The sequence below is a fragment of the Narcine bancroftii genome, chromosome 3 (assembly GCF_036971445.1).
Source record: "Narcine bancroftii isolate sNarBan1 chromosome 3, sNarBan1.hap1, whole genome shotgun sequence".
NCBI classification, from domain to species: domain Eukaryota; kingdom Metazoa; phylum Chordata; class Chondrichthyes; order Torpediniformes; family Narcinidae; genus Narcine; species Narcine bancroftii.
The window spans coordinates 250080088-250096796 of record NC_091471.1 but is presented as its reverse complement, the minus strand read 5'-3'; the positions used below and the strand labels follow the sequence as shown (position 1 = coordinate 250096796).

General features: G+C 41.4%; 1 protein-coding gene across 9 annotated transcripts in view; it reads right to left on the bottom strand.

Moving 5' to 3' along the window:
* The window catches only part of ilf3b (interleukin enhancer binding factor 3b), a 70111-nt gene that overhangs the window by 9995 nt on the left and 43407 nt on the right, over window positions 1–16709 (bottom strand). Inside the window, exon 19 of one of the 9 annotated variants that reach the window (XM_069927530.1) lies at window positions 11335–15348. The exons of the other annotated variants lie outside the window; for them this stretch is intronic. Within the exon in view, the coding sequence (XP_069783631.1) occupies window positions 15299–15348 (50 nt within the window). The 3' untranslated portion in view covers window positions 11335–15298. Of the gene's footprint in view, window positions 1–11334; window positions 15349–16709 lie in introns of those variants that run through there. 9 annotated transcript variants of the gene reach the window in all.

Below are 16709 nucleotides of genomic sequence, written 5' to 3'. Positions count from 1 at the left end.
GCAATAGATAACCTTTCCTTTAGAGAATGGGAGAGAAAATGAATCAAAAGAATAGAAAATGGTTTTTTGGGAAATAATTTATTAACATTTGAACAGTTGAAGTACAAATATGGAATAACTCATGGTACAATGTTTGCATATCATCAACTGAAAGCTTATTTAATTGGGAAACAGACAGATTACCAGAAGGAACCAGCTTTGAATATGTGATTACAGACACAATGAAAATTAAAAGATTTATAATGAACATGTACATTAAGCTGCAAGATAAGGAAAAGGATGAAGTAAGCTATAAACCTAAACAAAAGTGGAAAAAAGATTTAAACAAAGATAAAAAATTAAATATGGGAAAAGTTATGCTCTGGAACTATGAAGAATATAATAAACACAAGATTACTCATGATACAGTATAATTGGTTACACAGGTTATATATATCATGCCCCAAAAGTTTAAAAAATGGGATCATTATCAGATAGATGCTTTCGTTGTAAGAAGGAAACGGGAACAACAGTACATGCAATTTGGGCATGTGAGAAAGTGAAAATGTTTTGGGAAGATCTAAACCAGGTATTAAATAAAATCACAAAAAGCAACATACCAAAAAATCCAGAGATCTTTCTTCTAAGTAACACAAGAGGTAAGGAATTAGGCCTCAAATTGGATAAAGTGCAAAAAATATTTATTATGATAGCCTTAGCAGTAGCAAAAAAATGCATAATGTCAGCTTGGAAAATGGAAGAGAGCCTGAGAATACAGCAATGGTACATGGAAATGAATAAATGTATTCCATTGGAAAAAATAACATATAATTAAAAAAAAAGTCACATTATTTGAACAAATTTGGGAACCGTACATGGAACATAACAGAGAGGGCTCACCTTGGACCTCCACCCCCTAAAATGACATGGAGACAAAATGACTTGATCCAGTGTGTAAAAGTAGATGACACATTTTTCTTGTTTATTTTTATTTTGTAATGACATTGTTTAATGGGTTTATTGTATTGTATATGTTGAATGTTTAATGGCTTTGGAGAGAGAGGGGTGGGGGAAAAAAAGGGAGAAAATGCCACTATGTATATTTAATGAGTAACGTTTGTACATATTTTGGTTGATATGGTTCAGTATGAAAAAAAAATTATAGTTAAAACAAGAGAATAGAAACAGAAGATAGGAGCAGGAGTAGGTCATTTGGCCCTTCGAGCCTGCTCCGCCATTCAATGAGATCATGGCTGATCTTAAAGTTCAGTACCCCGTCCCCGCCTTCTCTCCGTAACCCCTAATTCCCTAATACTGAAGAAATATATCTAATTCCTTCTTAAATATGTCTCTACTGCCCTCTGTGGCAATGAATTCCACAGATTCACCACCCTCTGGGTAAAGAAATTCCTCCTCATCTCGGTGCTAAATGGTTTGCCTATTATCCTCAAAGCATGGCCCCGGGTTCTGGACTCCCCCACCATTGGAAACATCCCTTCCGCATCCATTCTCTCCAGTCCTGCCAGAATTTTATAGGTCTCTATGAGATCCCCTCTCAATCTTCTAAACTCCAGCGAGTACAATCCCAAATTCCGCAATCTTTCCTCATAAGTCATTCCTGCCATTCCAGGTATCAGCCTGGTGAATCGCCTCTGCACTCCCTCCATTGCAAGAACATCCTTCCTCAGATAAGGTGACCAAAACTGCACACAATACTCCAGGTGTGGTCTCACCAAGGCCCTGAACAGCTGCAGTAAGGTATCCTTATTCCTATACTCAAACCCTCATGATACAAGGCCAACATACCATTTGCCTTTTTAACCACCTGCTGTATCTGCATGCTCGCCTTCAGTGACTGGTATACAAGAACCCCTAGGTCTCTAAGCACTTCCCCATCTCTTAATCTATTGCCATTCAAATAGTAATCTGCCCTCCGATTTGTATTACCAAAGTGGATAACCTCACATTTATCCACATTGTAGTGCATTTGCCATGTATCTGCCCAGTCCCCCAATTTATTTAAATCACACTGGAGCTTCCTGACACACTCTTCAACGCCTCCGAGCTTAGTGTCGTCTGCAAATTTGGAGATATTACATCCAATCCCCTCATCCAGATCATTAATGTAAATTGTGAACAGCTGGGGTCCCAGTACAGATCGCTGTGGCACCCCACTGGTCACCGCCTGCCACTCAGAAAACGAGCCATTTATCCCAACTCTGTCTTCTATCTGCCAGCCAGTTCTCAATCCACATCAATACCTTGCCCCCAATCCCATGAGGACATGCAGCAAGTCAGGGAGTTGCAATAGAGATAGAAATTAATAGTAGAGGTGAATGCTGGAGAAACTCAGCAGGTCAAACAGTGCCAAGGTGTGCCCTTCAAGTTGTGGGGGAACATGAGAGATGTTTGAACAAAAAGGGGGGTGTGGTGAGAGTGGGAGTTGATCGGTTGGGGGAGGGGGGGGGGAAGAGGGAAGAGTTTAGGTAGGTGGAGAGAGATGGAAATAGGAACTGGAATAACTAGTTAAAGGTGGGGGGGGGGGGAAAGAAAAGGGCAAACTGATTAGTTGAGTGCAGTGAACTCTCTGGATTGGAGATTGCACAGACGAAAAATGTGGTGGTGTTCCTCCAATCTGTAGGTGGTCAGGGTGGGGTAATGTGAAAGACGTGAGCTTGAGAGTGTATTTCAGAAATGAAATGGTTGGCTATGGGGAGGTCACTTTTGTTGCGGATGGAGAGGAGGTGCTGGGTGAAGCGATCTCCTAATCTGTGACCGGTCTCTCTAATGTAGAGAAGGCCACAGAAGGTGCACCGGATACAGTAAATGAGTTCTTTGAGGTACAGGTGAAGTGTTGCTTCACCCAAAAGGTCTGTTTGGGACCTCAGACCGCGGTGAGGGAGGAGGTGTAGGTGCAGGTATTACACCTCCTTCAACCACAGTGGAAGGTGTCGGGGGTGGAAGAAACGATGGGTGGGGAGGGAGTCACGGGGGGACTGGTCCCCATGGGAGGCTGAGAGGGGAGAAGGAAAGATGTGACTGGTGTGGGGTCCTGTAGTAAGTGCCAGAGGCTGGTGGGGTGGTAGGTGAGGACGAGGGGGATTCTGTGTTTATTGTTTCTATGGGTGGGGGGGAGGCTAGGGCAGATGAGCGGGGAATGGAGGAGATGCAGGTGAGGGAGATCTATTAGCAGTTATATACAGACTCGCAAACAGCAGTCTGGAAGTGGACAATGATACACAGACAGAAATACAAAGGGAATGTCACAAAGATAATATCAAAATAATTATGGGAGATTTTAATATGGCAGGAGATTGGGAAGGACAGGAATTTACTGGATCACAGGAGAGTGAGTTTGTAGAAAACCTAAGGGATGGATTTTTTAATTTTTAATTTTTTAAACAGTTTGTTGAGAAGCCCACCAGGAGATCAAGCAGTTTTCGATTGGGTCAAGTGCAATGAACCAGAGGTTGTTAGGGAGTTAAAGGTCTTAGAACCTCAAGGAAGCAGTGACCATATCATGATTGAAATCAATTTCAAATTTGAAAAGGTAAAAATGTTATCAGGTGTATCAATTTTTCAGTGAAATAAAGGAAATTACGGTGGTATGAGAAAGGAACTGGTTCGCCGACTGGAAAAGCAAACGAGTCAGAGGAACAAAGCAGGATTGGAAGATATTTTTGCAAATAATAAAAGGCATATAGGATGGATATATTCCAAGGAAAAGGAAATGAGTCAAAGGAAAGATGGTACGGATGTGGCTAACAAAAGAAGTGAAGGCTAAAGATAAAAGAAAAGGGGAGGGCATAGAAGGAAGCTAAGACTAGTGGGAAATCAGAGGACTGGGACTCCTTTAAAAACTCACTGAAAGAAATCAAGAAAGTCAAAAGGAAGGAAAAGATGAGTTATGAAAGGAGATTGCCAAACATTAAAAAATACTTAAAAAATATATATATAAAGAATAAAAGAGACGTGTTGACATAGGACCGATAGAAAACAATGCTGGGGAAATTATAATGGATTATAAAGAAATAGTAGAAGAATTAAATCAATATTTTACATCAGTATTCACTGTGGAGGATATTAATAAAATTCCTGATAGACAGAGGCTTCAGAGAGTTGAGTCGGATACAGTTAAGATTACAAGAGAAATTGTGCTAGGTAAACTGAATGGAATAAAGACAGGTAAATCTCCTGGACTGGATGAGGTACACCCGTGGGTTTTGAAAGAGGCGTCTTTGGAAATTGTGGATCCATTGGTGACAATCTTCCAGAAATCAATTGTCTTGGGCGTGGTTCCAGGGGATTGAAAGGTTGAAAATGTGGTTCTGCTGTACAAGAAAGGTTGGGAAGATGCTCGAGTCAATCCTCAAGGATGAAGTTATGTAATACCTGGAAATGGTTTTTTAAAGGGTAGATCCTGCCTGACCAACCTATCAGAGTTTTTTGAAGAAATCTCAGGTAAGATGGACAAAGGGGAGGTTGTGATGTAATATATTTGGATTTTCAAAAGGCTTTCAATAAGGTGCCTCATGTTAGGCTGCTATAAAAGAAGAGGGCCCATGGAATAACAGGAACCCTATTAGACTGGATAGAAAATTGGCTGATAGGCAGAAAGCGAAGGGTTGAAATTAAGGGATCCCGGTCAGGATGGCTGCCTGTAACAAGTGTGTGGGGGGGGGGTGGTGGGGGGGGGAGGGGAGGATGTCGGTCTTAGGGCCGCTGCTGTTTACAATATATATTAATGATTTGGATTGTGGAATGAATGGTTTAGTGGCCATATTTGTAGATGACAGATGATAGGTGACGGAGCAGGAAGTGTTGAAGAAATTTTAAAATTACAGAGGGATACAGACAGTTTGGGAGACTGAACAAAAATATGGCAGATGAAGTACAATGTTGAGAAGTGTTCGGCTCTACATTTTGGCAGTGGAAATAAACAGGCAGAGAACTATCTGGATGGGGAGAAAATTCAATCCTCAGAGATACAAAGAGACCTGGACGTCCTGGTGCAATGTAATCTAAAATTTAACGCCCAGGTGGGATTGGTAGTGAAAAGGCAAATGCTATGTTGGCATTCCTTTCAAGAGGAATAGTGTATGAGAGGTGCTAATTAAACTCTATGGGGCACTGGTGAGATCCCATTTAGAGTACTGTGTGCAGTTTTGGGCCCCCTATCTTAGAAAGGATGTGATGTTGTTGGAGAGGGTGCAGAGGAGATTTACTAGGATGATTCCTGGAATGCAAGGGCTCGTGTATGAGGAGCGTTTTGGCAGCTCTTGGGTTGTATCCGTTGGGAGTATAGGAGAACGAGGGGGATCTCAGAGACATTTCAAATATTGAAAGGTTTTGACAGAGTGAATGTGGATAAGATGTTTCCCTTGATGGGTGAATCGAGGACAAGGGGTCATAGTCTTAAAATTAGAAGTTATCCACACAAAGCAGTGGAGGCCAGATCACTGAGAGTATTTAAACAGGAAATGGATAAGTCGCTATTAGTATCAAGAGATATGGGGGAAAAGGCTGGAAATTGGAACTAGGTGCAGAGTCACGGATCAGACTTGATGGGCCTAGTGGCCTGCTTCAGTTCCTTTATCTTGTGAGCAGCCAGAACATAATGAATACAGGTTTGAAGGGCCAAATGGCCAACGCTTGCTTCTATTTTTCATGTTTACATTTACAACTGAATACTGAAACCATTCATGAGCAATTTACTACCATGCAAAATAACATTGCACTTTGGATGGCCTTCAGGTATCATCACATCCCCCAACATCAAAATTAGGTATAGCCTCTCCTCTTGTCAGCCTGTCCGTATACTGTGTCAAGAATCCTTCTTGAAAACACCTAACAAATTCAGCCCCATTTATCCCCTTTGCAGTCAGGAAGACCCAATCAATATTAGGGAAGTTAAAATTACATTTTGCACTGTGTTCTCTTTTAAATTATTTATTCTTAATCCTGGTGTATTAATTTGGCATTATAAGAGTGAATCTCAAGCAAATGGAAATCTTGCTTATCTGGCATCTAACAACCCCTTTAGGTGCCGGATACCAGGAGTTTTACTGTAGAACATTCAAATACTATTTTACTGATGTTAGTATGACCTTGAAACACAAACTATTTGGCCGAGATGGGTCAAAATGTGGAATAACACTTTTTAAAATTATTTTCTCTACAGGTATATACTGTACATTATTAGCAGAACTAGTCCAAAGCCCGCTGCGCAGCTCAGACGGCAAAGTCCTCCTCAGCGACAAGATCTCCATCCTCAACCGATGGTCAGAACACTTCCAATCTCTTTTCAGTACCAACCGCTCAGTCCAAGATTCCGCCCTGCTCCAGCTCCCTCAACAGCCCCTAAGGCTAGAGCTGGATGAGGTTCCCACCCTGGATGAGACATATAAGGCAATCGAACAACTGAAAAGTGGCAAAGCAGCAGGTATGGATGGAATCCCCCCAGAAGTCTGGAAGGCTGGCGGCAAAACTCTGCATGCCAAACTGCATGAGTTTTTCAAGCTTTGTTGGGACCAAGGTAAACTGCCTCAGGATCTTCGTGATGCCACCATCATCACCCTGTACAAAAACAAAGGCGAGAAATCAGACTGCTCAAACTACAGGGGAATCACGTTGCTCTCCATTGCAGGCAAAATCTTCGCTAGGATTCTACTAAATAGAATAATACCTAGTGTCGCTGAGAATATTCTCCCAGAATCACAGTGCGGCTTTCGCGCAAACAGAGGAACTACTGACATGGTCTTTGCCCTCAGACAGCTCCAAGAAAAGTGCAGAGAACAAAACAAAGGACTCTACATCACCTTTGTTGACCTCACCAAAGCCTTCGACACCGTGAGCAGGAAAGGGCTTTGGCAAATACTAGAGCGCATCGGATGTCCCCCAAAGTTCCTCAACATGATTATCCAACTGCACGAAAACCAACAAGGTCGGGTCAGATACAGCAATGAGCTCTCTGAACCCTTCTCCATTAACAATGGCGTGAAGCAAGGCTGTGTTCTCGCACCAACCCTCTTTTCAATCTTCTTCAGCATGATGCTGAACCAAGCCATGAAAGACCCCAACAATGAAGACGCTGTTTACATCCGGTACCGCACGGATGGCAGTCTCTTCAATCTGAGGCGCCTTCAAGCTCACACCAAGACACAAGAGAAACTTGTCCGTGAACTACTCTTTGCAGATGATGCCGCTTTAGTTGCCCATTCAGAGCCAGCTCTTCAGCGCTTGACGTCCTGCTTTGCGGAAACTGCCAAAATGTTTGGCCTGGAAGTCAGCCTGAAGAAAACTGAGGTCCTCCATCAGCCAGCTCCCCACCATGACTACCAGCCCCCCCACATCTCCATCGGGCACACAAAACTCAAAACGGTCAACCAGTTTACCTATCTCGGCTGCACCATTTCATCAGATGCAAGGATCGACAATGAGATAGACAACAGACTCGCCAAGGCAAATAGCGCCTTTGGAAGACTACACAAAAGAGTCTGGAAAAACAACCAACTGAAAAACCTCACAAAGATAAGCGTATACAGAGCCGTTGTCATACCCACACTCCTGTTCGGCTCCGAATCATGGGTCCTCTACCGGCACCACCTACGGCTCCTAGAACGCTTCCACCAGCGTTGTCTCCGCTCCATCCTCAACATCCATTGGAGCGCTCACACCCCTAACGTCGAGGTACTCGAGATGGCAGAGGTCGACAGCATCGAGTCCACGCTGCTGAAGATCCAGCTGCGCTGGATGGGTCACGTCTCCAGAATGGAGGACCATCGCCTTCCCAAGATCGTATTATATGGCGAGCTCTCCACTGGCCACCGTGACAGAGGTGCACCAAAGAAAAGGTACAAGGACTGCCTAAAGAAATCTCTTGGTGCCTGCCACATTGACCACCGCCAGTGGGCTGATAACGCCTCAAACCGTGCATCTTGGCGCCTCACAGTTTGGCGGGCAGCAGCCTCCTTTGAAGAAGACCGCAGAGCCCACCTCACTGACAAAAGGCAAAGGAGGAAAAACCCAACACCCAACCCCAACCAACCAATTTTCCCTTGCAACCGCTGCAATCGTGTCTGCCTGTCCCGCATCGGACTGGTCAGCCACAAACGAGCCTGCAGCTGACGTGGACTTTTTACCCCCTCCATAAATCTTCGTCCGCGAAGCCAAGCCAAAGAAAAAAGTTACTATTTTAGAACTTTTAAGAGGACTGGGTATAACCCTTAAATCTTTTCTTCACTTTGAAATATCTGCAGATGGGGATAACAAACGTGGTACTTTTAAAGAGAGCAGCAGAAATAATCTAGGGAACTTGAGTTGGCAAGTCTTGCATCAGTTGTGGAAAAGTTATGGCAGGGATTCTGAGAGATAGTTCTATTTGCATTTGGAAAATTATAAGTGGGAAATAGTCTCACAAATCTGATAAGCTAAGGAGGATTTGCAAGGATGAAGAGGTTCCATAGACGCCATCTACTTGTACTTTAACAAGGATTCACATAGTAGGGTGATCTGGAATGTTAGATCAGGACCCAGGAAAAGCTAACCGATTGGATACAAAATTGAGTTGGTGGTAGAAGAGTGACAGTGTTTGCTGGAAGCCTGTGATTAGTGACAGTTTATCATGTACAGTATCTGTATTAATAATTTGAATGTCAGTGGCATGCAAATTTGTGGTACTTGTCCACTGTTGCAACAGGAAAGTAGATAAAGCTACGGTAGATTAGAATTCAACTTGGAGAAATGCAATGAGAAGGGCAAGATATTCCCTTGGACCTTGAGGGAGGCTAGTACAGAAATTGCAGCAGCAGAGGTATTTAAGAAGTCCTTAGCCACAGTTGAGGTGCTGGAGAATTAGATGAAAACTAATGTTGTTCTGTTCATTAAGAAATGCTCAAAAAATAATTATAGGCCAGTAAGCCTGACATCAGTAGTGGGCAAATTATTGGAAGGTATCCCAAGATTGTACGTATAATTTCTTGGATGGACCGGGACTGATTAGTAATAATTAACAAGGCTTTGTGTGTGGCAAATCATATCTAACCAACCTATAGTTTTTTTTGAAAAGGTTACCAGGAAAGTTGATGAAGGAAAGGCAGTGGATGTAAGGAACTTGACAAGGTCCCACATGAGAGATTGGTCAAGGTAGGATGAGAGTCAACTGGATGAGACAATGGCTTTGCAGAAGCCAAAGTGGTGGTAGATGATTGCCTTTCTGACTGGAGGCCTGTGACTTGTGGTGTGCCTCAGCGATCATTGCTGGCACATTGTTGTTTTCTTTATCTACATCAGTGGTTTTCAAACTGCACCCCTAAACTCACATTCCATTTTAAGCAAGGGAAGGGAAGGTTGAGAACCACTGCTCTAGACCCAATTATTACTGAAAACCACTGATGTCCTGGATAATATGGTAAATTGGATCAGCACATTTGCAGATAACACTAAGATTATAGGTGTAGTGAACAGCAAGGGAGGCTTTCAAAGCTTGGTGCAGGATCTGGACTACCTCCCTCGCTTCTCCTACAACAAAAAAACCCTTCAGAATGGCAGATGGAGTTTAATGCAGATAAGGTGCTGGACTTTGGGAGGACAAACCAGGGTAGGACTTGCATGGAAAATAGCAGGGCACCGCAGAGTGGGGTAGAGCAGAGGGACCTGGGAATACAGATATGCAATTCGTTGAAGGTGACATCACAAGAATATAGGATTTTAAAGAGAGCTTTTAACACCTTATCCTTGATAAAACAAAGTATTGAGTACAGGAGTTGGTATGTTATCTCAAAGGTGTACAAGAAGCCAAATTTGGAAAATTGGGTGCAGTTTTGGTCATCTATCCACAGGAAAGATATCAATAAGATTGAAAGAGTTCAGAATTTTTTTTACTAGTATGTTGAGGAAATGAGTTGTAGGATTAGGACTTTATTTGCTGGAGCATCAAAGAACAGATATTTGATAGATGCATAAATTCTGAGGGTTATAGATGGGGCAAGGCTTTTTTCCAGAGGTTGGGTGAGACTAGAATATGGGTTAAGGGTGAAAAATTAAATGTTTAGGGGAGGGGAAACAACAGGGGCATTTATTCACTCAGAGGGTAGCGAGCAGCCAGCGGAATTGGTGGATGTGATTTCGATTACAACGTTTATGAGAAGATTGGATAGGTACACAGATGGAGGGCTATGGTCTGGGTGCAGGTTGATGAGACCAGATGTAAAAAGTTTAATACAGACTCTAGATAGGCCTGTATCTACAGAATTGACACAAAGGGATATGTATTATTCCCTGGAAGCAGCAACATGGGTAAATAGTGTGAAGGCATACAAGATAGATAGCCAGAGTCTGTTTTCCATGTTAGGCATATCCAAGGTGAAAGGAAGGAGGCTTAAAGGGAATAGCTGGTACCTGGTATGAGATGTTGGAGGTGGATTAAGAGGCACATGGACATGTATTTGAATGACCACAGTGATATGGAATTATTACAGGGAAATGGAATTAGTACAGATATGCACTATGGTCAACAGAGGCTTGGCAGACTGAAGAGCCTGTTGCAATGCTGTACCACTCAATGACTATCATTGGAAATATTTTGGGATAAGTGCCAAGCGTAAGAGGGTCTTCAAAAAGAATATCAGAATATCTAATTTTAAAAAAAATTTATACATTGGTATACATGGTAACAGGCCATTTTGGCCCACAAGTCTGTGCCACCTAATTTAAACCCAATTAGTCAACAGCCCTAGTACATTTTGAATGGTGGGAGGAAACAGGAGCCCCCGGGGAAAACCCATGCAGTCACGGGGAGAATGTACAAACTCCTTAGAGACAGCGCAGGATTCGAATCCCGGTCTGGTCCCAATCGCTGGTGCCATAAAGGTGTTGCACTAACTATTACATCAACTGTGCTGCCCATGTTTACAAAAGGCATCTTTAGTAATTATGGTAATCTGCAATCATTTGCAATTAGTCATGGGCAGGTTATAAATCAGATGTGAATTACAAGGCTTTCTTAACTGCCAAACTATGGCAGTACTTTGATTCTCTCAGAGGAGATAAGAGCAAAGAGGCATGGGTGAATAGGTTTGCATCTTTAATTAGGTTTAATGAGGAACGCATGGGTGAGCATAGGATTAAAAAGTTGCTTGCGTGTCAAAATGGGAATTGTTCTGATTGAGTGCTTGGAAACACCATTTCAGTTTTGACAGACTGACATTCCATCAAGGGGAATGGGTTAAAAACTTTTATTGAACTAGAATGAAACTATCTGATGTCAGTCCTGATTGAATTGCTATACAACTGTTCTCATAGAAAAAAATTGTCACAACACAAAGGGAAGCAATAAAATGTCCATGCACAATAAAATAGGTCATACAGAAAATCCCTTTAATTGTAACCATACTGCTTCAACTGAAACCTGTTTTTTTGGACTGCTGGGTTAATACATTGCCACATCTTTCTCTCTCTCCTTAAAAGTTCCCACATATAAAATAGCAAATAATTCAACCAACAAGAACAATGTCAAAACAAAGCATTGGCTGGAATTAGTCGAGAAAATGCCACAAAACATGAAGGAGGATGTGATAAAAGAAACTTAACAGTGGGGAGGCACAGTCAGCACAAAGCTGTTACAGCACCAGAAACCACGGTTCAAATATGGCACTAAGGAGTTTGTACATTCTCCCCATGTCCACGTGGGTTTTCTCTGGGTTCTCTGGTTTCCACCCACCCTTCAAAAACATATGGTCAGTTGGTCAGTTAATTTATATATTTGGGCAGCATGGCCTGTAACCATACTGTATATCTAAATCAATTAAGGACTAAACAAAATCAGTATAGGTTTTTCAAAATTAAATCATGTTTGACTAATTAATTGGACCTCAAGAGTGTAATAAATAGGCAAGATTGGGCAGATGAATAAAAAACAATGTTGAATATTTTGGAATTTCAAAAGACTTTAAAGCAAAATCCCATACAGGCATTGGTCATAAGGGTAAGAATACATGGAATCAGACCAAAAGACTGCACAGACTAAGAATTAGTTGATTTACAAAAACCATTGTAATATATTGGGTTTTGGGCTGGCAACCCAGTGAAATGCAGCAGGGATCAATCTCCAAAAACATGGCCAAGAGGACCAAATTTTCAAATCTGCTGACAGTATAAAACTGGGTTGGTTTGTGAGTATGGAGAAGTGGCTTCAAGTTGAGTAGGTGTGTGAAACATGGCAAACAGAAGGAAACTTGGAACAATGTAACTTTATCCTTATTGGGAATTATTTAAAAAAAAAATAGGTATTGCTGCACTTCTAGGAACACAGATGCCTTTAGAACATAGAACACTACAGTACAGTACAGGCCCAAAGATTCCTTAAAAAACTAAACCCTCCCTACCCTGTAACCCTCTATTTTTCTTCCATCATGCATCTGTCTTAAGAGTCTCTTAAATGCCCCTAATGTTTCAGCTCGACCACCATCTCTGGCAATGCATTCCAGGCACCCACAACTCTTGTGTTTAAAAAAAAAGGTATCCCAATGTGTCCCCTAAACTTCCCTCTCTTCACTTTGTGGCAATATCCCTTGGTATATGCTATTCCTGCTCTGGGAAAAAGACACTGGCGGTGCACCTTATCTACGTCTCTCATAATCTTGTAGACCTATTTTCTCCTCTCATCCTTCTGCACCCAAAGAGAAAAGTCCCAGCTCTGCTAACCTTGCCTCACAAGATTTATTTTCCAATCCAGGCAACATCCTGGTATATTTCTGCACCTTCTCCGTATCTTTCACATCCTTCCTATAATGAGGTGACCAGAACTGTGTTCTTACCAGATTTGTAAAGTTGCAAGATGACTTTTCAACTCCTGAATTCAATCCCTCTATTAATGAAGCCCAACATCCCATAGGCCTCCTTAACTATCTTATCAAACGACATGGTGACCTCGAGAGATATATGGATTTCAACCCCAGGGTCCCTCTGTTCATCCACACTAAGTAATTGACCATAAACCCTGAACTCAGTCTCTGGTTTGTCCTTCCAAAGGGCATCACCTCACACTTATCCGGATTGAACTTCATCTGCCACTTTTCCGCCTATCTCTGCATCACCCACAACTCCTCCCACCATCTTATCACGTCACTAAAAGCAAAGATGAAGGTGTAGAAAACAACCAGAAATTCAAGTGGTAGTTTTTCCTTATTTTTAAAATTGAAACGTACTGCACGGTAAGAGGCTCTTTTGACCCACCTGTGCCGCCCAATTACACCTCATTGACCAATACACCAGTATATTTTGAACGATGGGAGGAAACGGGCACCTGGAGAAAACCCACGCAGACACAGGGAGAAGGTACAGACTCCGCACAGTGGCAGATGCGAACCCCAAACTCTGTTGCTGACGCTGTAACGCTGTTGCGCTAACTCCCTATGCAGATGGCGCTGCCCTAGACTCAGGTACACGAGTGATGTTTTACTGCAATTATAGATGAAGTTTCGCCAAGACCCGCAAGGATTGTGCACTGTTTGGGTCTTTTTACTGAACATTTTGCATTACTTGCATGAGAGGAATCACCACAAATATTCACAAGTTGCTGGGTTGGCAGCTTCGTAAATGAGTTAAAAATGAGAGAAGATCTCATTCCTCAAGTCCTTAAAGGGCTTGACAAGCTGCATGTGGATTGAATATCCTGACTGCCAGGAGTCCTGAATCAGGAGCGTTTTCACCAAAAAAATTAGGCAATTAGAACCCAGGCAAGGATGGCAAATCTTTGGAAGTTTCTATCCAAGAGTACGAGGAATGACCAAATTCATTCAAAATCTATCTTTGGATAGCAAGTGAATCAAGGATTAGGGGACAGTGCCGAAATATGCAGCTGAGGTAGAAGGTCAGATATGATTTGAATGAATGGTAAAGTACACTCAAAAGGAACAGATACTCATTCCTGTTGCCAATTCTTAAGCTTGGTTTAAATACTATTTGAATTTCAACCAGTAAAACACTATATTTTAAACAATAAAACATGCTGAAAATTTTTAAGTAAACATTACATCCTGTGGCTTAATCTAACATGATAATGGGAAAATGGAATCTTCTTGCTCCCAGACAACCCTTCATCTTGCATGTTGGTAGATTCATGGACATAGACATGTTGCAAGGATAGGAAGATATTCCTAAATATCTTATTTCAAAGTAAGGGCATTTTCTAATATACTCGATTCAATACGGTTGGGGGGGGGGGGGGGGTCTTTCTGGCATGACTTCTCAAGTAGCAAAATATCTCATGGAGATTAATTTTGTTGTTTTTGGTTTAACCCAGCTCAATAATTAAAAAAAAATTAGACATACAGCACCGTAACAGGCCTATTCAACCCTATGAGTTTGTGCCACCCAAATTACACCCCATTAACCTACACCCCAGTACATTTTTGAAGGTTGGGAGGAAACTGGAAACCCACGTAGACACTGGGAGAACGTACAGAAAGCGAACCCACTTCTGGTTCTTTAAAAAAAAAATTATAAACATACTATTTGCTAGTATGAGCACAGCAATAACTAGCTCAATGTTTTCTATTTTGAACTGAATATCATTACCCAATCTGCAGAAGTATCCCAAAATTAGTTAACATAAATGCCATGCCAACATAGTATAAAACAATTTTAAAACACTAATACATGTTCAAGCACTATTAATCTTGTTTTTTTCTAAAAAAATCCTTCTCAAATGGAATAGTTCAATATTCGCATTGCTAGATGTTAGCAATGTAAATTCTAAATGTAAAACTAGTTTTTTAGGTTTATAAGGGAAAATGACCCAACTATGACCAACAGCGATGTCACCTAAAACAAGTTTGCTCAACTGCATGTTCAATTTACATCAGTACCAATATTTAAATCAACCTTCAAATTGCATTAGATTTGAACTCCAAGTTTAAACTGAAATTCATTTCTTTTTAACACCATTATAGCATAAAAAATATTCAGAATCATAATGGTTTCATTGGACAGCAAAATTCTTGTTCCTCCATTGCTGTATTACACTACCCCAACCCCACAGATTTATTGCTTTTCGGATGCAGACATCTTGCAGTAGCCTCCTTGTCAAGCCTTGCCAATACAAAAGTTAACAAATACTGCAGGCAAACACTTCTGTGATGGATGCCAGAACTTGGAGTCAAAAATCAGTGAGATTTTGCTGTTTCAATAGTATCGACAAGAAACCAGAGTCCAGATGAAGCAGTATAGTCCAGCAAGTGTCTATAGATTTTGGGCGTCAACAGTTCAAATGACTTAGACCAAACTGGGAGGGGCAGGATTTTGTATCAATTTTCACCCTCTAGCCAGAGGGAAAATCTTGGAAGCTGTCTTTGAAAAAGTCACCTACAGCTGGGAGACAGAGCAGAGAAGAAAAAAAAAATTAGGCGTGTTTGATTAAAAAAGGTAGGATGCCAATTTTTTTTTTAGATTTCTCTGCTCATGTCACCTTGTGCAAGTGTCTTTTTCAGAGAGAAGCAGCTTCCTTGTGTACAATTTCAGCTGATAAATGCAGTTTGCTTTATGTGGCTTACAAAGCAGAGAAATATAAAACATGCCAACTGCATTTCAGCAATAAGCAGTGGATACAAACAGTAGTACGACAAACAGAAGACTTCTGGCATTCATATAGGATTGTTGGCAAGTACACACCATTCAACACAGAAAACTGCAAATTTAGCAGATCTCTGACAATGGGATTATAGTACAAATTATCTGAGATTACCAAAAGGAGGGAAGAAAAGAAAAAACCTTTTTTGCTCTAAATGACTACTTATTAGGTTGATACACAACTATGCAAGGACCAGATCAAGGCAAGTTGTTATGCCATTAACATGATGACTGGTTCTATTCAAATTCAAGGTCTATCCATACATGGCTGAGAATATCTAACAAAATTTAAATATCTGGGAAAGAGATGGTAGCACCTAATACCTTGGTATCAATTCCATTATTGTATATTGAAATCATTCATTTCAAAAATTAGTAGCTAAAATTGCCACCAACTCAAAATGTAAACCTCAATAGACAAATACGACCTGACTATTTTGCTATAAAAACCTCAAGATTCAAGTGCTGTCTCAGCAATATTGAAAATAATTCAAGAAAAGCAAATTACACTTGGAGCCAATTTAGAAACTTAATCATAGTTCAACAACACAGAAATAGGCCTTTCATTCCATTCACCCAGAACCATTTGCTTGTATTAAGCCCATATTTGCATGCATCTATCTTTCAAGCATGACAATTGTCCCCACATCTACCACCTTCTCTGGCAGATCGTTCTAAAAACATACTACCCTCTGTGTGACGGTACCCCTCAAGTCCCCCTTAAATCTTTCCCCTCTGATCTTAAATCTATGGCCTCTAGTATAGGGAAAAGGCTATAACAATGTAATTTTTTTTAATGTCACAGCACAGCAAACCCATGAAAACCTGTGCTGCCCAATTAATCTACTAACCCCATAAGTTTTGGAGGATGGGAGGAAACCAGAGCACCCGGAAAAAACCCATGCAGGGCACAGGGAGACAGCACCGGCTTTGTACCAGTGTTGCTGGCTCTGTAATAGTATTGTGCTAACTGCCTAATTAACCACCCAGCCCTTAAAAACCACCCCTCACTTACTAACCATGCAAGCTACATCATCACCCAAATCTTTAACAGAGATGAGGAAATTTTTTTAGGCTCAGTACTGATCCCTGTGGCACACTGG